Source organism: Tachyglossus aculeatus, chromosome X4, assembly GCF_015852505.1.
Source record: "Tachyglossus aculeatus isolate mTacAcu1 chromosome X4, mTacAcu1.pri, whole genome shotgun sequence".
NCBI classification, from domain to species: Eukaryota; Metazoa; Chordata; class Mammalia; order Monotremata; family Tachyglossidae; genus Tachyglossus; species Tachyglossus aculeatus.
In genome coordinates this window covers 14,401,982-14,428,214 of record NC_052098.1, presented here as the reverse complement: position 1 = coordinate 14,428,214, position 26,233 = coordinate 14,401,982, and the positions used below count along the sequence as shown (strand labels likewise).

At 44.1% G+C, this 26,233-nt stretch overlaps 1 protein-coding gene and 1 non-coding gene across 2 annotated transcripts in view; both read left to right on the top strand.

The window, feature by feature from the left end:
- PGM5 (phosphoglucomutase 5) overlaps positions 1-26,233 on the top strand; it is a 190,657-nt gene that overhangs the window by 35,458 nt on the left and 128,966 nt on the right. The window contains exons 5-6 of the mRNA XM_038770071.1: positions 1,314-1,504; positions 2,119-2,273. Of these exons, the coding sequence (XP_038625999.1) occupies positions 1,314-1,504; positions 2,119-2,273 (346 nt within the window). The remainder of the gene's footprint in view (positions 1-1,313; positions 1,505-2,118; positions 2,274-26,233) is intronic.
- LOC119948469 lies at positions 14,017-14,154 on the top strand. The gene has a single exon (XR_005456862.1). It is a non-coding gene; the product is annotated as a small nucleolar RNA SNORA7 (small nucleolar RNA).

Here is a 26,233-nt window from a genome sequence, read left to right as displayed (position 1 = left end):
GGGAACAGTTGGGGTAATTACTCTGGCCTCTGTGCTAAATGGGATTCTACACCTGCAAGCCTTCCATTTGACGTGAGGGCCAGGACCCTTGGTCTTAATAAATGCCCACCGAAGTAGTCCCCCCTGTCACTGAGGAGAGCTTAGGCCTCTCATAAGGTCCTCTTCTTTCCTTTAAGGGATGGACAAGATTGGGGTTTCCTGCCTAGTGAACACCACTCCTGCACTCACCCCTTTAACCACCACCGTCATCCCTTGTCTCTCAAATAAGCACTCCTCCAAATGGCAAGGAGAGTATTTGGAGTCTAAACTGTGAGCTCGTTGTGTGTAGGGAATTTGTCTGTTTATTGTTACATTGTAGTCTCCCGAGCGCTTAGTACAGTGCTCTGCACACAGTAAGTACTCAATAAATATGACTGAATGAATGAATAGCCAGCTGACTGCAGTAAGATCCAGGAGAAGGGATTCCCTCCCCCTCCCTCAGCCTCCCAGGCAAATGTGTCTCCTCAGCCCCCAGGAGCTACCTGAACTCCTACTTCTGGCAGACACTAGAGTTAGCGATCTGAATGGGTTTTAAATAGAGGACTTGCAAGTGTTATTTAAGGATTAATGAGGCAACGAAGAGAACAGAATTCTGATCCAAATGCCTTTCGCTTTCTTCTAGCACTTTTCCCCCTTTCCCCAGGACCCATTCTACTTTCCTGTAGGCATCCTGGTGCACACATTCTTTTGGTCCTTTCCCCTCTTCTCTCAGGGTGTTCCAGGTTTACCCTCTCCAGTTCCTTCTCTGCAGATTCCGTCTAGTTGGGAGCTGTGCTTTACAGATTGTTTATATTAGGTTGAATTGTGAATATAAGCAGCGTGGCTCAGTGGAAAGAGCACGGGCTTTGGAGTCAGAGGTCATGGGTTCAAATTCTGGCTCTACCACTTGTCAGCTGTGTGACTTTGGGCAAGTCACTTAACTTCTCTGTGCCTCAGTTACCTCATCTGTAAAATGGGGATTAAGACTTTGAGGCCCCCTGTGGGACAACCTGATCACCTTGTATTCCCCCCCAGTGCTTAGAACAGTGCTTTGCACATAGTAAGCGCTTAACAAATGCCATCATTATTATTATTATTATTATTAATATTGCCTGCTAGAATTTTCGAGTTTTTTCCCAGTATATCATCCACTTAAACAGAAGCTGTGTAAAATTGGTCCCATCTAAAGGAACAGTGCATCAAATTGACTGCCTTATCTATGTTAAGACAAAGTGATTGGCCTTCCACCCTGTCATGAAGACTTGAAACCTGGTGGTTTGTATTTTTTTTTCCAGTGATGGGACCCTATGTGAGGAAAGTCCTGTGTGATGATCTAGGAGCCCCAGCCAATTCTGCAATAAACTGTGTTCCTCTGGAGGATTTTGGAGGGCAGCATCCTGACCCAAACCTGACTTATGCAACCACCCTTCTGGAGGCCATGAGAGGAGGAGAATACAGTTTTGGAGCTGCATTTGATGCTGATGGAGTGAGTATAAGCATTGGCTCTCTGATCAAACCCTTTTTTAACCAACTCTGCTCTTGCAACCATCAGTAAGGAAGAGTTAAGCAATTGAATCCATGTTACTCTTTAGGAATGCTGTGGTGGGGGAGAGGCAAATGTGAAAATAGATTGTTCGAGGTTTGAAGCAATAATCAGCCCTTTTGCAGGCACATTCTGTGCTGGGGTTGGACTCTCCTCCAGGACATTTAGCTATCTGTCTCATGGCCTGTGGGATGTCATAGTTTTTATACTTTTCCAGAGGGGAAATGGGGAAGCAGTACCATCTAACCCTACGCCGTAGTGGTGTCACGTAAAATACCACCAATTGCCAGGAACCCTGCCTCTTGAAACTCCACCCAGAGCCCTGGCATTATGGTAACTGGTCCAGTCAGCTAGTATGTGGTAGTGCTACCTACTCTCACATAAACCCTATCACTAGTTTTAAGCAACAACATGAGTTAGCAGTCTGAGGAATGCAGGACTGACTTTGAGACCCTATTTCTTTTGACTGGGGTTGGGGGGGAGGCAGGGTTGCAGAAAATGGTCAAGTGGGGTGGCACTAAATTAGTCTGATAGTTTTCATGTCTTACTCTCTCCAGGACCGTTACATGATTCTTGGTCAAAATGGTTTCTTTGTGAGCCCTTCTGATTCCCTGGCCATTATCGCTGCCAATCTCCCTTGCATTCCATACTTCCGTCAGATGGGGGTCCGAGGGTTTGGTAGAAGTATGCCCACCAGCACAGCACTGGACAGGTAAGGAAACAACATTCAATCTGTAATACCCTAGTTACATGTGTCTGATGACAATCACCACTCAGTCTATGGCTACTGACTTGCTATGTGACCATGGATAAAGTCATTTAACCTCTTTGGATGTCAGGTTCCTTCTTCGTAAAAAGAGACTAATACCTGTCTTTGCTTCCTGAGGATGTTATAAGCATATACTGAGAATATGTAGGATGAGGTGAAGCATGTGAAAGTGCTATGTAAACCTGAGGTGGTATTATCATTCATTCTTATTAAAGTATTAGTCACTTGATTTGGTGATCTTAAAATGGCTTAAAAATGCATTGAGATATCAGGGATTTTTCTTTTAATTATTTAATGAGAGAGAACTGCAGGACTTTCATTCTCTATGGGATTTGTCTGGCTTTTTGGGCTGATCCTACTTACTTCAGCTTCCAGTTCAGAATACTAATGAGTGAGAGTTTAGGTGGATACAGTTAGTTTGCTGCAGAGCTAAACTTTGCCCTATTTGATCAGTAATATATATATCAAGACCCTCAGAGTACAGAGCACTGTACTGAATGCTTGGGCACATGTGGCTCTTGTCCCACATGGTGCTGCCGTGGTTCTGTGCCTGGCCCCGAGGCACATAACAAGTTCCCTGGTCTCATGCAGTGGGATTGGCAGCAAAGGGATCCAAGCTTTCTCCCCATGCTGCCAACTGCAGCTGAAATTGGGAGAGGATGAATCTCTTCACTCCCATCCAGGAAGAGCTTGGGTAGAAGGGAACAAACCGACGGGTTGAGGTTGGGAGGTTCAGGAATGGAAAACTCTGCTTCCCTTCTTCGTGCAGAAGGGGTTGCAGGGAAGAGTGGAGCAGCAGGTGAGTGGTCCCCTCCCATCCCCTCCTTCCTAGAGAGAATCAATAAATTTGGGCGGCCAAGGGAGAGAGGGGAAAAGTTCTCTTTACTCAAATTTGAGATTGGCGCATGGCTCTGTGGGTGAAGTAAAGGAAGAGCAGAGAAGCAGCATTGCCTAGTGGATAGAGCCCGGGCCAGGAAGATAGAAGGACCTAATCCTGGTTCTAATCTAACTTTCCCATCTCTGTCAATAACTCCACCATCATTCCTGTCCCAGAAGTCTGCCACTTTGGTGTCATCCTTGACTCCTCAGTATTGCTGCTCTCACATTCAGTCAACTGCTACATCTTGTCAGTTCTTCCTCCATTAGGCTTCCCAGGTCTGCCTCTTCCTTTCCACCCAAACAGCCAACACCCTAGACAAGTACCCTTATTATATCTCGTTCAGATGTCTGTATCAGTTTCCTACCTCCAGCCTCTCCCACCTTTCAGTCTAGGTGACACACCGCTGCACAGATGGTCTTCTTGAAGCATCATTCAGCATACCTTCCCACTCCTCAAAAACCTCCAATAACTACTCATCTCTGTCTGAATGGAGCAGAAACTCCATACCATTGGCTTCAAGGTTCTCTGCCAGCTTTCCCCATCCTTCACCAGCTACTCCTCCCAAGCTCACCATTTTACTGTTCCTCACTCTCCACTCTCCCACCTCCAAACTCTCATGCTATTCTTCCATCTTTGGAACTCCCATCCTCTCCCCATAATCCTCACAGTCCCACCTCCCCTGACTTTCCAGATTAGTTATATTGTACTCTCCCAAGTGCTTAGTACAGTGCTCTGCACACAGTAAGCACTCAAATACTATTGAATGATTGAATGAATGAATTAGTTTAAAGCATCCCATTCATGTCAGACCAATGCCCACCCTTAGCACTTATGTACATAAGTGCTGAGGATAGGAATAAACTACATATTTTTATTTATATATTTTTATTGATGGATTCAGCCCTTTCATCCTAAAATATTCAAACTATTCCTGCTTTATCCTTGTTCTTCCTCCCGCTCCCACTCTTTATAAATAAACTGCAGGTTCCTTGAGGGGAGAGAACAAGGGTTGTGCTTAGTACAGTGCTTAGCACCCAGAAGGCACCCAATATATACTATTGATAGAGTCATTGAAGCAATTCTTCCCCTCACCTTACCCGACCTTCTCTGGTTCCCGGTGGCTTTCCTACTCCCCTTTGCACTCTCCTGAACTCATTTTCTGGCTCTGGCTCTCCCCCCTCCCGATATCACCACCCCCTCCATGGCTTCTTTTCTTTTAATTTTCCCTTAAATTTTTACCTTAGCTGAGAGTCCCTTGACCTTCCCACCTACGGTTGGGAAATCCTGATTTTTTTCCTTTATCAGTTAGTGGCTCCACAGACCCAGCTGCTGCTGCTCTCCAATTAACAGCTCACACCCTCTGCCTCCCTCTGGACAAACATGGAGGGGGAAGGGGGATAGTTTGAGGTGGAATGAGCAGGAGCAATTCCCTCATAGGCCTCTTCTGCTGTTGCCCCTTCCACTCTTCACCTCATCCCAGTCTGTCCCTGTTCCTTGCAAACAGAGGGAGGCAGGAGTGGCAGCCACACAACTAAATTAAAAGGAACAAATGGTAAAAAAAGGAAAGAAAAAAGAAAACAAGAGGGTCTCTTTCTCTCTGTCATGAAGGTTGGGGGCGTAATGGGGACATAAGGACAATGGGGAGGTGAATTTTGAGCACGGTGGGGTGGACACAGGAAAGGGACTAGGAATTAATAATAATAATAAGAATTAATAATTAGAATTAGGCGAAGAGCAGGAAAAGGAGGGGTGTGGGGGTGAATGGTATGCTGAATGATATGCTCTGGGCAGAGCATGTAGTGAACAGCAATCTGTGCTGTCAGGTAACTCAGCTTTCTAAATCCTGAATAGGAGGCTGATTTCAATCTAACAATGAAAAGCATTTGGCCTCCTTGTGGAAATTGGCCAGTAGTTCTTGATTTCACTCTGTCCCTTTTCCTAATAAATCTTTGTTCAATTCAAAAATCAGGGTCCCTTCTCAGAAATTTCACAAAGAACCCCTTCTGATATATGTGACCATTTAAAAGGATTATTCGTGCCCGCTGGTTGGAATTCAGAATTCTGAAGGTTTCTGACTTGGTGATTTGTTCTGGCTATTTGATATGGCTCCCAGGTGAATTTTCCTGATAGATGCTTCATAAATTATTTTATTAATAGATAAAATAAATTGACTTCAAATCCCAGTCTGGACAGTGTATTCCCAGGCAACATTTATCTGAAAATGTAGGAATAACATAGAAATATGCCAAGAAAACATCAGTCATGCATGCATTTATACCAATGGAATACCATGATCTTGGAAGAATTATGGCTGACTGGAGCAGAGTGATGTTAAATGGTGCACTTTCCTTTTCTCAATGGGATTCTTGAATGGGTTGAGGAGAGTTGAAACCTAGAACTCAGAGACCCTTGAAGTTGATTCATTCATTCATTCGTTCAATCGTATTTATTGAGCACTTACTGTGTGCAGAGCACTGTACTAAGCACTTGGGAAGTACAAGTTGGCAACATATACAGATGGCCCCTACCCAACAACGGGCTCACAGTCTAGAAGGAGGAGACAGACAACAAAACAAAACATGTAGACAGGTGTCAAACTCATCAGAACAAATAGAATTATAGCTATACACGCATCATTAACAAAATAAATGGAATAGTAAATATGTACAAGATCCAAGTGCAAGAATAGAGAAGCAGCATGGTTTAGTGGAAAGAGTGCGGGCTTGGGAGTCAGAGGACGTGGGTTCTAATCCCGACTCCACCACTTGTCCGCTGTGTGACCTTGGGCAAATCACAACTTCTCTGGGCCTCAGTTACCTCATCAGGTAAGTCACGACATTCCATTGTGAGTCAATGGAACATCAAAACTTCCAGCTTCTGTGATGCGGCAGGATTCTAGGACTGTTGAGAGGGAAAAGCTGCCATTGGCCGGAAGACTTTTTAGACTGTGAGCCCACTGTTGGGTAGGGACTGTCTCTATGTGTTGCCAATTTGTACTTCCCAAGCGCTTAGTACAGTGCTCTGCACATAGTAAGCGCTCAATAAATATGATTGATTGATTGATTGATTGATTGATTGACTTCTGAATCAAGGTTCACTGTTGCTCAGGAAGGCGAATGGAAGTCTCAGGCAGAGGAAGATGAAGTTTTCTTGAAGCGTTCCGTCATGTGACGGTGACCTCTCTGGCTCCTCGCCCTCCTTGGAGGGGTGGGCACAGCGGGTGCCCACTTAGGGGCGTCTCTCCCTGGGGCTGCATTGATGAATTATTTAGTCCAGCTCCCATTGTTTGTGGATAATTGTTGTTCCCTAAGGGAAGCCATGTACTGTCTTTGGTTTCTGTTTTTTACAGTATCACTAAAACAAGGACTCCTTTTTTTCTGGGGTAGTACAGTTTCAGCAGTGAAAATAACCTTCATTTTGGCTGGTCATTCTGGATGAAGATGAGGTTATTTAAAGAGGTAGAAGAGTCTCGGGGTGTCAACTACTCATCTTGAGTCTGGGGAGAGGGAAGGTAAAGAGTGAGGGAGAAGGAGGAAGGGAAGGAAGAGGAGGAGAGAGAATCTCACACCTAGTACAGTGTTTGCACACAACAGGAGCTTAATAAGTATTTTTTAGTGAATGAATGAACTTAATCTCCCTGCTGTGCCATCTCTTCCTCCTCCTCTGCCACCACCACTCCTCTTCTCCTCACTGAGTTCTGGAGCCATCAGAAGTTCCTCTCATGCTTGGCCCTGGAGCCAATAAGAATGAGCTATCCAGAGCGGGGCAAACTGTTTAAGATCTGTGGGGCTGGACAATCTCTGCACCTCTTCACAGGCTAGCACTGCTACTGTTATCAGCAGTGGCTTCAGGGCCAGCCCTCCCGGAGTCACTGGTGAGGACAGTGGAAACCCCCACGTCTCTGGAGCCAGACCAGGGTCTTTGTACTGTCTGCAGTGGGTGAGAAGTGGAGTTTCCAGCTTGGCTCCAACTCCAGTCCCTTTCTGGTCCTGCAAGGAAGAGGTGTGTGAGATACCTGTGGCTGCCTGCCCTTTTCCTAAAGTTGTTGGGATGATGGCTTCCTTTGACCCCCATGGAGTTGGACCATGGCCTAGTGGATAGAGCACGGGCCTGGGAGTCAGAAGGACTTGGGTTGTAATTCCGGCTCTATCACTTGTCTGTTGTGTGACCTTAGGGAAGTCACTTAACTTCTCTGTGCCTCAGTTTCCTTATCTGTAAAATGGGGACTAAGACTGTGAGTCCTATGTGGGACAGGGACTGTGTCCAACCTGATTATCTTGTATCTACCCCAGCATTTAGAACTGTGCTTGGCACAAAGTAAGTGCTTAACAAATATCACCGTTATTATTAGGCCCATGGTGTCAGTGCCCCAAAGACTGTTTAGGTAGTGTGGCCAATGTTGGTAATAAAAACAAAATGGGCCCCAAGACACACATGACATGATGGCAGTCATTTTTGTGGAAGTACACCTGATTTGGTCAGAATTAGCCTGAAATTAGAGCATTTTTCTGAGGGGACTCTGACTTTCCCCTTGCCCCCAATTGCTCCAGAGCCACTGTGTTCCTTTCCCAAGTCTGTGTGAACTCGGATGCACGTCTGAGCCATGTAACTTGTGGAGGGGCTGGCTTCTGAATGTAAGTATACTAGACATAAAAGTGTCTGTACTCAAATCAGTACCTGCCAGTTTAAGCCTTCACTAGAATTATGCCCCCCTGCTCATGGTATTGGGCTGGGTGTGAAACAAAGCAAGTAAAATGGATATGTGCTCTCTATTCTAGGGACCTTTGAAATCTAAAACAGGATTGACAGACTTTCCTTCATGGAGTAAAAAAGATCTGATGTCAAGATGAACTGTTTGTGGAATGGGAAGAGAGAATCTTCTCTGTCTTCCCAGTGAGTCCATCATAAGACTGGAATTAGAATTCATCATCTCTAAATTTCCAGACAACCCCTAAGGAGAAACCTTAGCACTAGGTCAAAAACATGAGCCTATTTAAAGATGTGATGGCAAGCTTGCATTCCAGCTGGGCTGTCCACCTCCCTAACCTCTTCCTATCTGGTGCAAGGCTGGCCTCAGGCAGCATCGAGGATGTGGCCTAAGGGGGTTTGGCTAGAATTTGTAGATGCTGGATCCTTAATTTTCAAATCAAATGATCTGCTGAGCAGGCACCAACTCTGTTGAGAAGACACTGGGAGTGAACCACTCTACTAGACTGTAAGCTCCTCAAGGGTAGCAATCATGTCTACCAACTCTATTGAACTCTCCCGAATGCTTAATACAGTGCTCTGCACAAAGTAAGTGCCCGATAAATACCATTGATTGATTGACTGAACAATTAATTTGCTTTGACTAAGTTATAACACAGGATGCTACAGCCTTGAACTGGGGCTTGCTTTAGGGGAAGAGGTTTCAGATAGTTTTTGGTTTTCTTTGGTTTGGTTAGATTGAAGAGCCATGGAGTACCTGCACTCCTGTTCTGTGCATTTAAACCACTGCAGTTGATCACACTGCCGTGCTGGCACCCAATTCTTTGATTTGGAAGAGGCCTCCTCACTTTCTCAGGCTGATGACTGCCAAAAAGAACAAATTTCTAGACAGTACTGGTTTATATAAATACATATGTGACCCTTTTTTTTTTAAAAAAAATGGTGACCTCCAATATCAGTTTTTTAATTCCCCCAGGTCACTGGGGGAATTTATACTGTATGGTTGTCTGTGTATACAACGGTAATTCCCCCAGTGAACTGAACACAGCATAAGATCTATTTTACTTATTGCCTGCCTCTCACCTATTTGCAAAATCCCCTTGGGATTGTCAATAGGGGGATTGTAACTATCATAAATATTCTTTTCCCAAGGAATGTTGGCCAGCTGCCATAGCACAGCGGATTCTCTTTTCTGATATTTTAAGCAGCCGCATCCCCATAAATAAGTGGGTAACTAGACAAGAAAACACAGGCGCTTTCTTGTGGTCGTTACATGAAGGAAATCTACTGTTCTGTTGAGGAAGAAAGTGAGTTTTCAATGTCAAGAGGAAAATGAGAAATATGTAATTGCAAGTCCAAAGCCATACTTACCTTTTAATGTTGCCCTTTACAACCTCCTTTTCATTTATGGAACTCTGTGGTGATGCAGACATTCATTAATAATATGTGAGCGTTCACTCTTGACCTGTGGCTGTCTTAATCAAAACAAGATGTAAAGAAGCCATAGGGTAAATCTCGGCATTCAATTCTCAATTAATTATAATCCAGAGACAACTCAGTTGCTTAAAGCATAACCTGGATGCTGTGTTTCAAGTCCTTTCCCCCCTCACATATTTTTGGGGATGTATCCTTCCTCCCCTCCCTCCCTCCTTCTCTCCCCAACCCCTCCCCCGCCCTTTAATGGGTGTGATTGCCTGCTGAGTTTAGTTACTCTTGTTACCAGGAACCACTCTTCATTTTGGATGGGTTGTTGGTCATCCTCCTGGGATATGGAAGAGAGAGTCCCTATAATGCTGTTTGTGAGCTCACGCACTGGAAAGGAAACATGGAATAATTAAACCCTATTATGCTATGAATATAAGTCCTGGCAACAGATGAGGAAATGATCTCATGCTTGCCCTTAGTGGAGTGCGCCTATGTCATGAGTTGTTAGAAATCTTGAATCACTGAGGCGAAAGAGTTCAGGTTGTAAGAAGGATCCAGTAGACTTTGGATAAATCAATCCCCCCTTAACACAATTCAGTACAACTGGAATTCAATAGCATGGCATGATATGGCTTTGCATATTTACGATCTAGTTTGCATTTTTGTTTCTTTAGATGGATAAGCCACCATGGGATAAATATCATATTCCCATGAGCTCAAAAATAGTGTTGCACCCACCCATGTGAACCAAATGATACAACATTTTTAGAAGTTTCCTTTCTCTTGCCTTGGGAAGCAAGTCTATATTTGCATATACTCACTGCCAGTTCATGTCAAATCTGGGTAATAGCATCAAGAGTGCAGAATTCAGGAGGCTTGGGCTCTATTCTTAGCTTTGCCACTGACTTGCCATGTGACCCTGGGTAAGTCACTTAGCCATTTGGTGGATTTCTATCATCATATCTGTTCTGTATTTAACCATCTTAGCTGCAGTGCATTATGAGAAACAAGGCTGGGTTCCTGTTCTTGTGAGAAATTCAACTTCATGGTTTGCTGATTATGGTTTGACTAGATTTATTGATTTTTGGAATATCTTTAATAGTATTCTTTATTTCTGTGATTTTAAACATCCTGCTTTTTTGAGACACCAACCACTGGGGTACAGGACTTTATCTCTGGATTCATCATCCATGGAATCCCATTTGGTTATGGGCTAACTCACTGAAGAACCTTCCTTTTTCTTTTTTTTTAATGTCTTGGCTCGCCTATAAAGTTGGAGGCTCTGTAATTTAATGGTTATTAGTCAATTTTATTGGTGACCTAGAAGGCAAAGGAGAGGATGCACAAAGCTAGCTTTGAACAACATGTTTTGTTGAATGGGCAGCTGCCAGGGCCTGAGAACCTATGGAAGTTAACAGGGCTGTTGATTGAAGGTGAATAACAATCAGTCATGGTTTCTTAGGAGAGAAACTGCTTTTATGTGGAAGAGCAAAGTTAAAGAATCTTCGGTGTTTCAAACTGTATTTTGTAGCTTTAGCATAAAGTGATTTAAAGACTTCTCAATTTTGAGGCTTCCAAGCCTGGCTGAAACGAACTAATTTCCCCTATGCTGGTCCCAGTGAGTAGAAAAAGAGTTAAGAAAATGATCCAAAAGTGTGTGTGGGGGGGTGTTTCTGCACACTTCTCCCCACTCTTCTAAGACTTCCATCTTCACATCAAGTAGAAACACTTCACTATTGGCCTTAAGGCACTCAATTAGCCCTCCTCCTTTGTCTTGTCTTATGCTGTCAAGGCATCTCCAGCCCATAGCGAACGCCATGGACACATCTCTCCCACAACGCCCCACCTCCATCTGAAATCATTCTGGTAGTGTACCTATAGTGTTTTCTTGGTAAAAAATGCACATGTGGTTTACCATTGCCTCCTTCTGCGCAGTAAACCCAAGTCTCCACCCTCAAAAATCATTTGTCCTCTAGGAAAGCCTCCCTGACTCATCTCTCATCTCCCTGATCTATTTTCCCTCCCTACTATGTCATCTGTGCACTTGAGTCCTAACTCGCTAAGCACTTAGTTACTCACCTTCGCCCAACACTAATGTACATATCTCTACATTCAGTTGCTTTCTCTACCTGTAATTTATTTTAATGTCCATCTCCCCTTAGACTGTAAGCTTCTTGAGGCCAAGGATTGCATCTATTAACTCAATTGTACTCTCCCAAGCACTTAGCACAGTGGTCTGCACTAAGTACTTAGTAAATACCATTTATTGATTAATTTACTGAAGAACATAGATGTGCCCCATCCAAGAGGCCTTCCCTAATTCATTTTTCAACCCCACAATTACTACTTCAGGACTTCCACATCACCTAAACACTTGGGTACTTTTCTCCCCCTGGGCCAACCAGCACTTATGTGCATATCTTTATTCTTTATTATTTCCCCCAACTTGTAATTTAGTGTCTGTCTTCCCCACTAGATTGTAAGATCCTTGAGGACAGGGATTGTTTCTAAGCATTGTATTTTACTCTCTCTTAAGAGCTATGGTGTGCACCAAATAATATTCTAGTACATTTTGAATTCCTTACTGAAAAATTCTGGAGTGAAATTAAATTCACTTTCAAATTTCTAGTGCCTTTCTTTTGGAGAATAAACTTTTTTTAATCATTGTCATTAATTTTAAAATGGCATAAACTAGTTTAATCCATTGGCTGTTTGCCTATGTAATGTTTACTCAATGTACGTCTCCTAATGCAGAAGCCCTATCTCTTGTGGGAAAGCACTGTGCATTTATTATTATTTTTTCCCTCTTGTAAGAAGACATATGTGTGTATCTACATTTCTGGCCCAATGCCATTAGCTTTACCAGCAGTTTTTCATCAGTTATTCTGATAGGTTTTTGATGTAGGACTGTATACAAATTCCACTGACCAAGTGATGAGATTAATGTGCCTATTGTTCATTCTTGTTCATTGCACAATCTGTTTCCTAGTTCTGCCAAAAGAAAAAAAGGAAAGGGAAAGAAGCGGCATTGACAGTCATTCACTTGCCTGTGGCTATAAATATGTTTGAGGGTAGATGGGGATGGGAGAAGAGGCACAAGTCTTGATATTAACCTTGAGGACTTTGTTCCTAATATCACAGTGATGACTGGTTTATTCCAGGTCATTCAGCATTGTTTCTTTGGGGGGAATTGCTTTCAGTCAATCATCGGTATTTTCACTGAGGGCCTACTATGTGCATAATGTACTGGGCTGCTCAGGGACACACAGTAAAAGTAGACGAGGAGCCTACAACCTAATGGGGAAGACAGGAAGATACAGACTGTGTACATAGAATGGAAACAAAAGGAAAGACAGACCAGTAGTTATGATTGATAACAACAAAATAGCAAAATCAGAATGAATTAGTGGAATAAACAGATTTCCAAATAAGAGCTAATGGTGAAAGATCAGATGACATGACTGGGGAGGTGGGGATTAATAATGAAAAGCCTCCCGGAGGAGCTAGCTTTTTTAAAAAAAAATTAAGAAAGCTTTGAAGGTGGGGAAGTTCTCTGTGTAGTCGAGATGCAGTTTGAAACCAAACCAAGGATTTCTACATATATCTAGAGGGTCTATGTAGATCTGGAATCCTGAAGAGATAGCAACAACAATCAATCAGTCATATTTATTGAGTGCTCATTGTGGACAGAACATTGTACTAAACACCTGGGAGAGTAAAATATAACGTTCCCTGCCCACAAAGAGCTTGCAGTCTATAGTCTGAAACAGCATTTCAGTATTCTCCTCAACACATCTACTATTGAAGATGAGGCCCTTCAAAGTATAGAAATCGTTCCAACATGTGAAGATACAGTGTTTGACCCCACTATAAAGTCACTGCATCTGTTAGAGATATGAAAGACGGCAAAGCAACTGGATGTGATGGCATACCCACTGAGATCTACAAGCTTGGAGGGGACAGCCTTCTTAAGCACTTAGACAAGCTCTTCCTCAGCATATGGTACACTAAGGAGATGCCACAAGATATCAAAGATGCCACCGTCATCACCATCTTCAAGAAGAAAAGCAAAAGGTCAGATTACAGGAATTTTCATGGCCTCCCATTAGTCTCCATTGCCAACAAAATTCTAGCCAGAGAACTCCTGGGTCAGCTACTAAAGAATATCATTGATGAAACAGACGTCTCGAATCACAGTGTGGCTTCAGATCACAGTGGTGCACAGGAGACCTGATCTTTGCGGATGTCAGATGCAGGGAGAAGCACCAGGGCCTCTACACAGTTATCAAAGCATTGGACACCATCAATAGATCTGGACTCTCGAAATTAGCAAATTTGACTGCCCTGAAAAGTTCATTAAGATTCTGAGACTATATCATTATATCCTGGCTAGCCATGCCTAAATTGGGGGACCGTTCCCCATTGCCATTTGGGTAAAAGAGGAAGGTGCAGTTGGCCTGGTTCTGTTCAATTTATTCTTTTCAGCCATGATGGAAGATAAATCAATCAATTATATTCAATGAGCACTTACTGTGTGCAGACCACTGTACCAAGTGCTTGGGAGAGTACACTATAGCAGAGTTGGTAGACATGTTCCCTGCCCACAAGGAGTTTACAGCCTAGAGGGGGAGACAGACATTAATAGAAATAAATTATGGGTATATGCATAAGTGCTGCCTCTCAGGGTCTCCCCTGGGGAATTTCCGGTATTGTACCAGTCTTGACTATGGGAGGGAGAGTCAAGCAGAGGCATATCCATTCCATTCCTAGCTTGGGCAGTGGCTAGCAAGTGGAAGACAATCTGCTACAAGTCAATATTCACCTGTGCTGGGCAGCAGAGGCATGGGAGAGAGTCGAGGCCAGAGACTCAAGTTTACTGTGCAGAAGGAGGCAATGGTAAACCACTGCCGTATTTTTACCAAGAAAACTCTATGGATACACTATTGGAACAAGTGCAGTGGAGGTAGGGCGTTCTGGGCGAGATGCGTCCATGGCATCGCTATGGGTCGGAGATGACTCGACAGCATAAGACAAAACAAGACTTCAGCAGTTAGAGTAGTGTTTGACACGTAGTACGTGCTTAACAAATACCATAAAAACATACCTGTTCTCCCTCCTACTTTGAGGCAAATCCAACGGCTCCTACTCTATCCTAATCCTCCTTCACCTCTCAGCTGCCTTCAACACTGTGGACCACCCCCTTCTCCTCAACACGCTATCCAACCTTGGCTTCACAGACTCTGTCATCTCCTGGTTCTCCTCTTATCTCTCCAGCCATTCATTCTCAGTCTCTTTTTCGGGCTCCTCCTCCCGCTCCCATCCCCTTACTGTAGGGGTTCCTCAAGGGTCAGTTCTTGGTCCCCTTCTGTTCTCTATCTACACTCACTCCCTTGGTGAACTCATTCGCTCCCACGGCTTCAACTATCATCTCTACGCTGATGACACCCAAATCTGTGTCCCTGCCCCTGCTCTCTCTCCTTCCCTTCAGGCTCATGTCTCCTCCTGCCTTCAAGACATCTCCATCTGGATGTCTGCCTGCCATCTAAAACTCAACATGTCTAAGACTGAACTCCTTATCTTCCCTCCCAAACCCTGCCCTCTCCCTGACTTTCCCATCACTGTTGACGGCACTACCATCCTTCCCGTCTCACAAGCACGCAACCTTGGTGTCATCCTTGACTCCGCTCTCTCGTTCACCCCACACATCCAGTCTGTCACCAAAAACTGCCAGTCTCACCTCCACAACATCGCCAAGATCCGCCCTTTCCTCTCCATCCAAACCGCTACCCTGCTGGTTCAATATCTCATCCTGTCCCGACTGGATTACTGCATCAGCCTCCTCTCTGATCTCCCATCCTCCTGTCTCTCCCAACTTCAATCTATACTTCATGCTACTGCCCGAATCATCTTTGTGCAGAAACGCTTTGGGCATGTTACTCCCCTTCTCAAAAATCTCCAGTGGCTACCAGTCAACCTATGCATCAGGCAAAAACTCCTCAGTCTCGACTTCAAGGCTCTCCATCACGTCGCCCCCTCCTATTCATTCATTCATTCATTCAATCGTATTTATTGAGCGCTTACTGTGTGCAGAGCACTGTACTACCCTTCTCTCCTTCTACAGCCCAGCCTGCACCCTCTGCTCCTCTGCCGCTAACCTCCTCACTGTGCCTCATTCTCGCCTGTCCCACCATCGACCCCCGGTCCACGTCCTCCCCCTGGCCTGGAATGCCCTCCCTCCGCACATCCGCCAAGCTAGCTCTCTTCCTCCCTTCAAAGCCCTACTGAGAGCTCACCTCCTCCAGGAGGCCTTCCCAGACTGAGCCCCCTCCTTCCTCTACCCTCCCCATCCCCCCTGCCCTACCTCCTTCCCCTCCCCACAGCACCTGTATATATGTTTGTACAGATTTATTACTCTATTTTATTTGTACATATTCACTATTCTATTTATTTTATTTTGTTAATATGTTTTGTTGTCTGTCTCCCCCTTCTAGACTGTGAGCCTGTTGTTGGGTAGGGACCGTCTCTATATGTTGCCAACTTGTACTTCCCAAGCACTTAGTACAGTGCTCTGCACACAGTAAGCGCTCAATAAATATGATTGAATAAATGAATGAAGAGGGACTGTATCTGACCTGATTATCGTCTGTCAACCCCAAGACTTAGTACAGTGCTTGGCTCACAATTCACACTTAACACACACCACAATTATTATTATCATGATTATTATTAGGAGCTCAACAAGACTCTATGAGCTAGTGTTGGAATATAGAGTAATAGTCTTAGCTCTGCTGTTAAAAGACCATTGCTCTGACAGTCAGAAAACCTGGGTTCTAGTCCCAGTTCAGTCTGGCGGGGCTGACTAAAGAACCACCTAAGGCAATCCACGAGGTGGACAGGCCCAGCTGGAATCTGAAAAACAGCTGGCCAGTGTGGGAGCAATGACTCAAGTGACCACCAAAGCAACTGTCGGCTGAGTCACGGCACTCTGGTATAGCACTGGGACTATACTGGGATCGTTTTGGGTGCAGATGGGCACATGAAAACCCTTGGTGTGCACTTTGCCACATGCTGCTCCCCTACCTGCCTACCTGTTCATTGCACTCTTTGCTCCAGTGAGAAGACAACTATCACATTGCACAATCTATTAGCACTATAATAATAATAATAATTAATAATTATGGCATTTGTTAAGCACTTACTAAGTGCCAAGCACTGTTCTAAGCGCTGGGGGAGATACAAGGTCATCAGGTTGTCCCACATGGGGTTCACAGTCTTAATCCCCATTTTACAGATGAGGTTAGAGGCTCAGAGAAGTCAAGCAGCTTGCCCAAGGTCGCACAGAAGACAAGTGGTGGAGCCAGGATTAGAAACCACGTCCCCTGACTCCCAAGCCCAGGCTCTTTCCACTAAGCCACTTTGCTTCTCTATCCATTCCTCTTCGTAGATTCTAAGTCCTGAAGTTTCATGACCGCAGTCCATCCGTCATTAATGAGGGGAGGCTGCATTAGAATAGGATTCGAGTTTTCCGGGAAACTCTCCCAAACCAGCAGTTTAAGAACATCATCTAAAGACTTGAATCAATTGTATAGAAGCTGAAATTTTTGGTGCTCTAAAAGGGCACTTGCAAGGCAAAGAATCAGCAAAGCACTATGAAAAAGGCCTGTCCCTAAGAAATCCAAGCACACAACCATGGCTCTTCAGGAACAATCTCCCTCCAAATTGAATGCTGTCACTGAAGGCTAAAATCTAGATCACATATTGTCCAAGTATAGAGAGAGATAGAATTCCAACTCAAGAAAGCTAGCAGGTCTTTTGAGAGACTGAGAGACAGTCTGTGGCACCAATAGGGCATCGTCGTTTCAGACCAAAATCAAAGTCTAAAGGAGAATTGCAGTGTTCCACCTTTTCTACCACCCAGAGACCTGTGTTTACCCCAGGTGCCATCCATCAGCTCTAAAGTAATTCCCTCAATGCCATCTACTAACCATATTTGACATCAAATTGTCAGGCAAGGTCATAAACAAAGAGGTCCTGGAATGCAATAGATCCACCAGCAAAAGCAGTGTGGTATAGTGGATAGAGCATGGGCCTGGGAGTCAGAAGGATCCAGGTTCTACTCCAAGCTCTGCCACGTGTCTGTTGTGTGACACGTCAAGTTACTTCACTTCTCAGTGCCTCAGTTACCTAATCTGTAAAATGGGGATTAATACTGTGAGCCCTACGTGGGACAGGGACTCTGTTCAACCCAATTACCTTGTATCTACCCAGTGCTTAGTACTGTGCCTGGCACATGGTAAGGGTTAACAAATGCTATTATTATTATTATTATTATTATAAGCATTGCTCAGATGAGGATAATGGATGACAATATATTATAAACTGAAGTGTTGGGGATAGTCCATAAGCAAAGACAAAAGAAGCACTTTGAAGACCCAATGAAGCCAAACCTCATATGATGTGGCATGGCTATGGACCAACTAGAAGGTGGTAGAACATAGATGAGCCTGGGAAGCAAAGATAATAATAATAATAATAATAACAACAATAACAATAATAATGACATTTATTAAGCACTTACTATGTGCAAAACACTGTTCTAAGTGCTGGGGAGGTTACAAGGTGATCAGGTTGTCCCACGGGGGGCTCACAGTCTTAATCCCCATTTTACAGATGAAGTCACTGAGGCACAGAGAAGTTAAGTGACTTGCCCAAAGTCACACAGCTGACAATTGGCGGAGCCGGGGTTTGAACCCATGACCTCTGACTCCAAAGCCCGTGCTCTTTCCATTGAGCTATGCTGCTTCTCACAAGATGGGGTAAGTCTTATAGCTGAGGTTAAGCGGAGTGGAGTACCAGGAGGGAGAATCAAAAGCAGCATCTGGAACTGCAGATAGCAAGTGCAACAACATAGCAACATAGCAAGGTCCAATCCTTATAGTCGTGGATCATCATCAATGCACTGGTATTATCAACCCCAATCACGTGCATGGATAAAATCTCACCATTTTTCGTTGTAAAGGAGACATAGGTGTATAAGCTAATATTTCAGTTTGAAGTCCTAATTGTCAAATGACACTGTGACTTTGAATAATGTTATGGCTTTTGCTAATGTGTGGGTGTGGATCACATTTTCTTCCAAGAGCCAGCAAGTTTTTCCTTCCCTTTAATGATCCCATCCTGAGTTCTGGAATCATTTCAAGTATAACTTAATAAAGTCCAAAACACACCTTATCATAGTAGAGGAGGCCGAGGTGAGGGTGGGGGGACACTAGCGGTTGGATGTATAGGATTTCTTGCTGGATCTGTGCCGCTGATGGTGAGGGTTTCAGACTGACGAACTACCTTGGGCGTCTCCTGAGGTGGTTAGGCTTAGCCAGAATCTAGAAAATAACAGGCTGACATGGGCTGCGAAAGACCACAGCGGCTGCTGGCTCATAAGTCAATCAATCGATGGTATTTATTGAGCGTTTACTATGTGAAGAGCACTGTACTAAGTGTTTGGGAGAGGACAATATAACAGACACATTCCCTGCCCACAGTGAATCCCCTGCCCATAATGAGCTTCCGGTTTAGAGGCTCATGGGACTATGGCTGAGCATCAGCAGCAAGCTCTCATTACTTCTGCCATAAACAGGTCCTGCGTGTAAAATATTTGCATGCACTGTGCATGTGTTACACCCCCGCCGACTTACTTGCCTGCTTTACTCTGTGGCCCAGCAGGAACAAAATTAATAGGAAGAAGAGAGTGCGGGTAGTGATGCACAAACCACCATCACTATAGTCAACTCCTTCACACAGGTCTTGGTCCTAAAGTCTTCCTTGCAAAGCCCTGTGGTTATCTGGATTGGATAGATGATAAAAAGAAGCTCCAAATGATTTTTATGCAGAGCTTAGCATTAGAGCACACTCCACAGATGGTCAGAGGAAAAGGACATACTGAAGACCAACCCCCAAAGGAGAAGGAGTGTAGTCTAGTGGATAGAACACGGGCCTAGGAATTCAGATGGACAAAAATTTTAATCCCAGCATTGCCACTTGTCTGCTATGTGACCTTGGACAAGTCAGTTAATTTCTCTGTGCCTCAGTTACCTCATCTGGAAAATTAATCCAGTCATATTTATTGAGAGCTTACTGTGTGCAGAGCACTGTACTAAATGCTTGGGAGAGTACAATATAACAATAAACAGACAGATTCCTTGCCCATAGTGAGTTTACAGTCTAGAGGGGGATTACGACTGTGAGCCCCATGTGGGACATAGACTGTGTCCAACCTGATTAGCCTGTATCTACCCCAGTGCTTAGTACAGTGCCTGGCACATAGTAAGCACTTAACAAATACTATTAAAAAAATGTACTCCACCGGCATCAGTGCTTGGGAATTTGTGGCACAAGCCACTGTCCTCCTGGCATCAGATTTGCCCTTTGCCTACTTAGTCTTTTGAGGGCAAACAAATTACAGCAGCAAAGGAGAAGTGTGCTCAGCAAAAGGTGACTTTAAGCACTACCCAATAACCAGTCTGACTTTCATGTGCAAGGCTTGCGCTTGTTATGCCTTGGTCTCTGCATGCATTTCACAAAACCCTGGAAGTGATGGGACTGAGCCTCGTCCATCATTTTCAACAGGAGACTCCACCACCACCCCCATCATGTCATCATCACCATCAATAAAGTGCCACTACATGACTAAATTTAAATTATTTGCTCTGTAACGCTGATTATTTTTCCATTATTATGATTAACAATCTCTTAAACACTCTGGCTATGGGAGAAACCTAGAGATCCCAGGACATCTTTGTTTTCCTAATTTTCCCCACTGACCTTGTCACTCTACTGTTGCAATCTTTATTCATTCATTCATTCAATCATATTTATTGAGTGCTTACTGTGTGCAGAGCACTGTACTAAGTGCTTGGAAAGTACATTTCAGCAATAAAGAGAGACAATCTCTGCCCACACTGGGCTTATAGTCTGGAAGGGGGGAGACAGGCATCAAAACAAGCAAACAGACATCAATATAAATAAATAGAATTATAGATATGTATACATATATATACATGAGAAGCAGCATGGCTTAGTGGAAAGAGCACGGGCTTGGGAGTCAAAGGTCATGGGTTCTAATCCCAACCCCACCACTTGTCAGATGTGTGACTTTGGACAATTCGCTTAACTTCTCGGTGCCTCAGTTACCTCGTCTGTAAAATGGGGATTGACTGTGAGCCCCACATGGGATAACCTGATAACCTTGTATCTACTAGTTCTTAGAACAGTGCTTGGCACATAGTAAGCACTTAACAAATACCATTATTATTATTATTATTATTATTATTATTATACGTAAGTTCTGTGGGGCGGGGAGAGGGGGGTAGAGCAAAGGGAGTGAGTCTGATGCGGCACTAGAAGAACTGGATGTTTTTAGGCTAGTACAGTCTAGTGTTTAGGACAGTGCTCTGCACACAGTAAATGCTCAATAAATATGATTGATTGATTGATATCTTGCTCTTGAGGGTCAGAAAGCTTCTCCCGAAGGGGATGATGGTTTTCCTAATTAGGCCATCGCATGTAGTTGTTAGAAAGATACCTAGGAGGGAATCGTACACACATAATAGGTGTGTGTGATTCCTCTAGGCTGTAAGTTCCTTGTGTGTAGGGAACATGTCCACTGACTCTGTTATATTACACTCTCTGAAGTGCTTAGTACAGTGCTCTGCCCACAGTAAGCACTCAGTAAATACTACTGATTGATTGACATGGTAACAAGGCCTTCTTTGGGACAATATGTATCTGCAACTTCATGTGATTTTGGCCTTTAAAAAATGTAATTCTCATTAAAGTCATATTCCCCTACTTATTAACTAACATCCCCTCTGTTTGGGATATACCTACAGTCTTTCATTTACTTCCTTTGCTTCTCAAACTGTTAGGTATCATGGCTGCATACACTGCTGAATAAGTGCCTAATTTCCTCTCCAGGTGGCTATATTTTTTCCCCTGGATAGATGAAATAATTCTCATAGAATAGGGAATTGCAGTATGAATTTTTAGAAGTTCTACCTTTAAGGCTCTTTCCCAAAGAAGGTAGGTAAAATATCAGTTATCCTTGAATTGTCTTGCCAATATCGTTTCCCCGACTACCTCAGGGACCATTTTGTCAATAGTTTTCCTTTCCCTATTTTACAGTCAAGTATTCAGTTTACTGAAAGTTAGTACTCTAGAGCACATTTTGTTGTTCTAGGGTTGTTGATCCTAACTAGTGGACCATACAGATTAAGGGAAATCTCAGTTAAGATGTTTCCAGGGAGACTGCTGGGTATTATGAGTAGTTCGAAGAGATTAAGGATATTAATGTGTACTTTGGGGGAGAGATTCACAGTTTGACAGGAAACATCTGCTTTCATCTGTTCCAACGTCAACAGGATTGATGTAGTAGGAAACCTGCTGATACTGTGGGGGTTCAAGTCCTCTGGCCAGACCTTATCCTGAGATCAGGGCCGTTTGGATGGAAATCAAAATGTATCCCAGTGTGTCAAACTCTGATACGAGAATAACAAAGCATAGTCCGAGCTTTTGTTAGGGTGAATCTTCTAGTCAGAGGTATAATGCCCTTTTCCTTCAAGGCATCTTTTTTTTCCCCTCAGAGAGAAAAAGAAATGCTCGCATGAGGTAAATTTTCCACTCAGGATCTGGAGTTATGTGATATGCATCTGATGCCAATCAGCTCTAAGATGATTTGTTTGTTCTGGTAGAGATAGAGGATTGGTTTAGGAGGAAAACCAAAAAGAACAGGAAAGGAAGGTCTTTAATTGAACTTTCATGTTCTGACAGCTTTAAAGAGTACAACACTGAGTTCAGTTGGTTCTGATTATTCAGTCCGTGGCTTATTCAGGTACCTTGCTTCTGTTCTTCTCCCTTTTTACGCACTTTCTGCTCATCCGGGCCTCCACCATGGGGAGGGTAGAGAAGAGGTACATGTGGTGAAACTCAATCATTCAATTTTGCAGCTGGCTAGAAGCTCTGGCAGGGAAAGAAATTGAAACAAATGATTAAAACTGACATTTTTGTAATATCGGTTTTTACAATTATCCTGACCCCTTAGCCTTCTTTTTCCATAGTCGATTGAAAGTTGGCATCATCATTTTTTTAATGGTACTTGTTAATCACTTAATATGTGCCAGGCACTGTATTAAGCACTGGGGAAGATACAAGATCATCAGGTTGGACACTCCCCCTGTCCCACATGGGGCTCACAGTCTAAAATGCACAGGTTCCTAGGGCTATTGGTAGAGTCCTGAGCAAGCCAGGTTTAGTCCAAATGGATTGAATGCAGCCAAATTGAATAGGGTTTGGGTGACTTGGGCAGTGCCCTCCTTGCTCCGCTACCCATCTGGACTAAGCAGTCATGTGGAAGGGAAAGAAGATAGATATTAAATGCACATTTCAATGTTTGCCTTTCCCTTGAATGCTGCTCTTGTGGCTACCTCTACTTCTAGAAGCCTGGGCTGAGAAATCTTTAAATAAACACCAGGGCTGGGCTAGTTAATCCCCACCTTCTTAGGCCTGACTGGCGGGGAAACAAGCTGGATAACTTTGGTCCCTGAAAATCGGGCCCCTGAAAAGCCTTCTAAATCCTACCCTTTCTTCCACACATTAGTAAGTAGGTCAGGGAGAGTTACTCTCCCCCAGACCTATCTTCTCTATCCCTCCCTACATGGTAATGGTAACCCGCTGACAGGATTAAGTGACAGGATGGGTTTTCTGCTACTTGGGGACTTAAAGGGACCTCACCACTTTATTTTTGAAGAGCTGTGAGGTGCCTCTTTCAAACAAATGAAACAAAGGTTTTTTTGTTCTGTATCTCTAGGTCCCATCGTTTTCTTCCTTTTTATTGCTGTGGGGAAGGGAAGGAGGTAAGATGAGGGGGATGGAGAGGGGGACGAGGGGAAGAGGAAGGAAGGAGCTCAGTCTGGGAAGGCCTCCTGGAGGAGGTGAGCTTTCAGTAGGGCCTTGAAGGGAGGAAGAGAGCTAGCTTGGCGGATGGGCAGAGGGAGGGCATTCCAGGCCCGAGGGATGACGTGGGCCGGGGGTCGATGGCGGGACAGGCAAGAACGAGGCACAGTGAGGAGATTAGTGGCAGAGGAGCGGAGGGTACGGGGTGGGCTGTAGAAGGAGAGAAGGGAGGTGAGGTAGGAGGGGGTGAGGTGATGGAGAGCCTTGAAGCCGAGAGTGAGGCGTTTTGGCTTGAATGCTTTAATTTGCTTTAATTAATTTAATTTGTTAAGCGCGTACTATGTTTCAAGCACTGTACTAAGTACTGGGGTAGACACAAGATAAAGAGGTCCCAAATTGGGGCTCACAGTATAAGTATGAAGGAGATTAGGTATTGAGTCCCCATTTTTACAGATGAGGGAACTTATGCACAGACAAGTTAAGAGACTTGCTCAAGGTCACACAGCTGGTAAGTGGCAGAGCCTGGATTAGAATTGAGATCCTCTGGCTCCCAGGCCCTTGCACTTTCCACTAGGCCATGCTGCTTCATGTGGTACCCTATGTTGAAGAGGTGGGGCCTAATGTTCCTTGGCAGTTTGGTAAAGACAGAGTTCTGAGCCTTTGGATTCCAATCCACCATATCTTCATGTGTCTGTCATTGGAGAGCCCAAGGCTGCTGACAAGGGGACTATTTTCACACGGAGCACTCCTGAAGGCAAAGGAGAAATAGCTTCCTTTGCCTTAATCTCTGGGTTGCTTTGGAACCAGGCCCATGGAATTCCAAATGATTTGTGAACAGAGAGGTCTTGGATCTGCTTCTGAGCCACTTTGACAACTTGGCTCATTGCTGCTCCAGAGGCAAAGGGGGCAACCCAACTCCAGACTCTTGATTACTGTTATTTCCTTTGGAAGCATTCAAAGAATATTGTCAAGTTGTTCAGGCCCCAAATTGCTTTTGCATTGATCTATGTGTTTAGTATGCATGCTTTGGATTCCTCCTAAGTGTTGCAGGACTTCTTATTATAAAATGGATTTTAAAGGAGCTACCTATTTCAGTGAAGTCAAACTGTTTACTTTCTTATGTTTTAGGCTCACTGTGGTGCTTAAACCTGTCCAATTTAGCTAAAACTATTGTAGGACAAAAGTGACTTTTATTTCAATTTGATGATAGCTCCTAGTTTGAATTTTGCTGTGGAGGTGCTTAGCTACCTGTGGTTATCACCTGTTCAGTTATCATCACTTCGACTTAGGGGTGGGGAGTGAGGAGGCATTTTCTAAATTTTCAGATAGTGCTAATGATCTGCAAGTTTTACAAATGTCTAAAAGGAGACCCATCCAACTCTTGCAAGTGTTTGATGTGAAGTTGGATGCAATTTTACATGTAATGTCCAGTTAGAAATGCCTGCCGTGTTTTTGGCTGCCAATCTATGGCCTCATTACCCCAGCCTGTACTGAAAAGCACATCTTCTCACATCATGCTTCACAGCTATCCAAATTTCAAAAGCGAGGGTAGTTCCTTCATCTTTTGCCGATCAGCTTTTAGGCAAGCATATTAATGGCCATCCCCTCTGTGCCAAGAATACTCCTTATGGTTTAGCTGCAAACAAATAGCCTGTCAGGCCCATGGAAATATATGTCTGGAGCATGTGTTTCTGTATGGAAACAGGATTTCCAGCCGTGCTTGGGAGAGAAGGATCTTGATTCTTGATTTCTTAACGCTGGTTCTAAGGTTAATTCACAGCAGCTGTAGGAGCCCACCTTTTCCCTGAGTTAACTGTAACTCCAAGTCTTTTCATTCCAAAATGCCATTCACTCTGAATTAGAGTGGTTTTTTTTAATTATTTCCCTGGATTTTTTAAAATGTCTCCCTCCTCCCCTCGCCCCCTCCTGCCCCTGGCTTTCAGCTACCAATAGCCCAGTGGCACTTGATCTTCTTGCCCTCTCCATCCTCTCACTACCCAGGTCAGGAAGCAGAAGCTCCAAGTTGTTGGGGCATCAGGGAACCATTGTATGACTTCCTGGGATCCCCAGGCGATTGGGTCAGATTGAGTTGCCCAGCCTGAGGAACTCCCAAGGGAAGAAATTGAAGGATGTGCCTAGCCTTTCTGCAAATAGCACAAGGCTCCTGTATTGCATTCCTCTCCCCACGATTGTTTTACTGCTCTCCAGATCACAGCGGAGGAGTGAATTATCTTCCCTCTGCCTCTGAATTCGCCCCTCCATACCTTCCCCATTCCCTGCACGTATGTCCTTTTCTCTCCTGGCTGCCATCTCCCTCCTAGCCTCTCTTTCATATAAGAGGTGGCAACCCAGGGATTGGGGAGGCAACAGCTGTGGGAACATGTCCTCTCATTAGGCCTTGACTGTGGCATTAAAGGAGAAAGCGGGGGTCAGGCATTCCTCTGGGTGGGCAAGTCTGGCAAACCCTACACCCTTGTCATAGCCCCATTGTTTGACAAAAGGGGAGTGTCTTCAACCACATTTCCTGCCTCTTCCCCACTCATCAATCAATCAATCAATCAATCAATCATATTTATTGAGCACTTACTGTGTGCAGAGCACTGTACTAAGCACTTGGGAAGTACAAGTTGGCAACATATAGAGACGGTCCCTACCCAACAGTGGGCTCACAGTCTAGAAGGGGGAGACAGAGAACAAAACAAAACATATTAACAAAATAAAATAAATTGAATAGATATGTACAAGTAAAATAAAAAAATAGTAAAATAAATAACCCTCCCTTATCTCCCACACTCCTCAGATGTTCAAGATGAGATGTGAGATAATGTTTGACTGACTGACAGTCAATCCATGGTATTTTTTAAGTACTCACTCTGGGTGGGGCACTGTACTAAGCCCTTGGGTGAGGGCAATAGAGTTGGTAGACACAATCCCTGCCCTGAAGGCG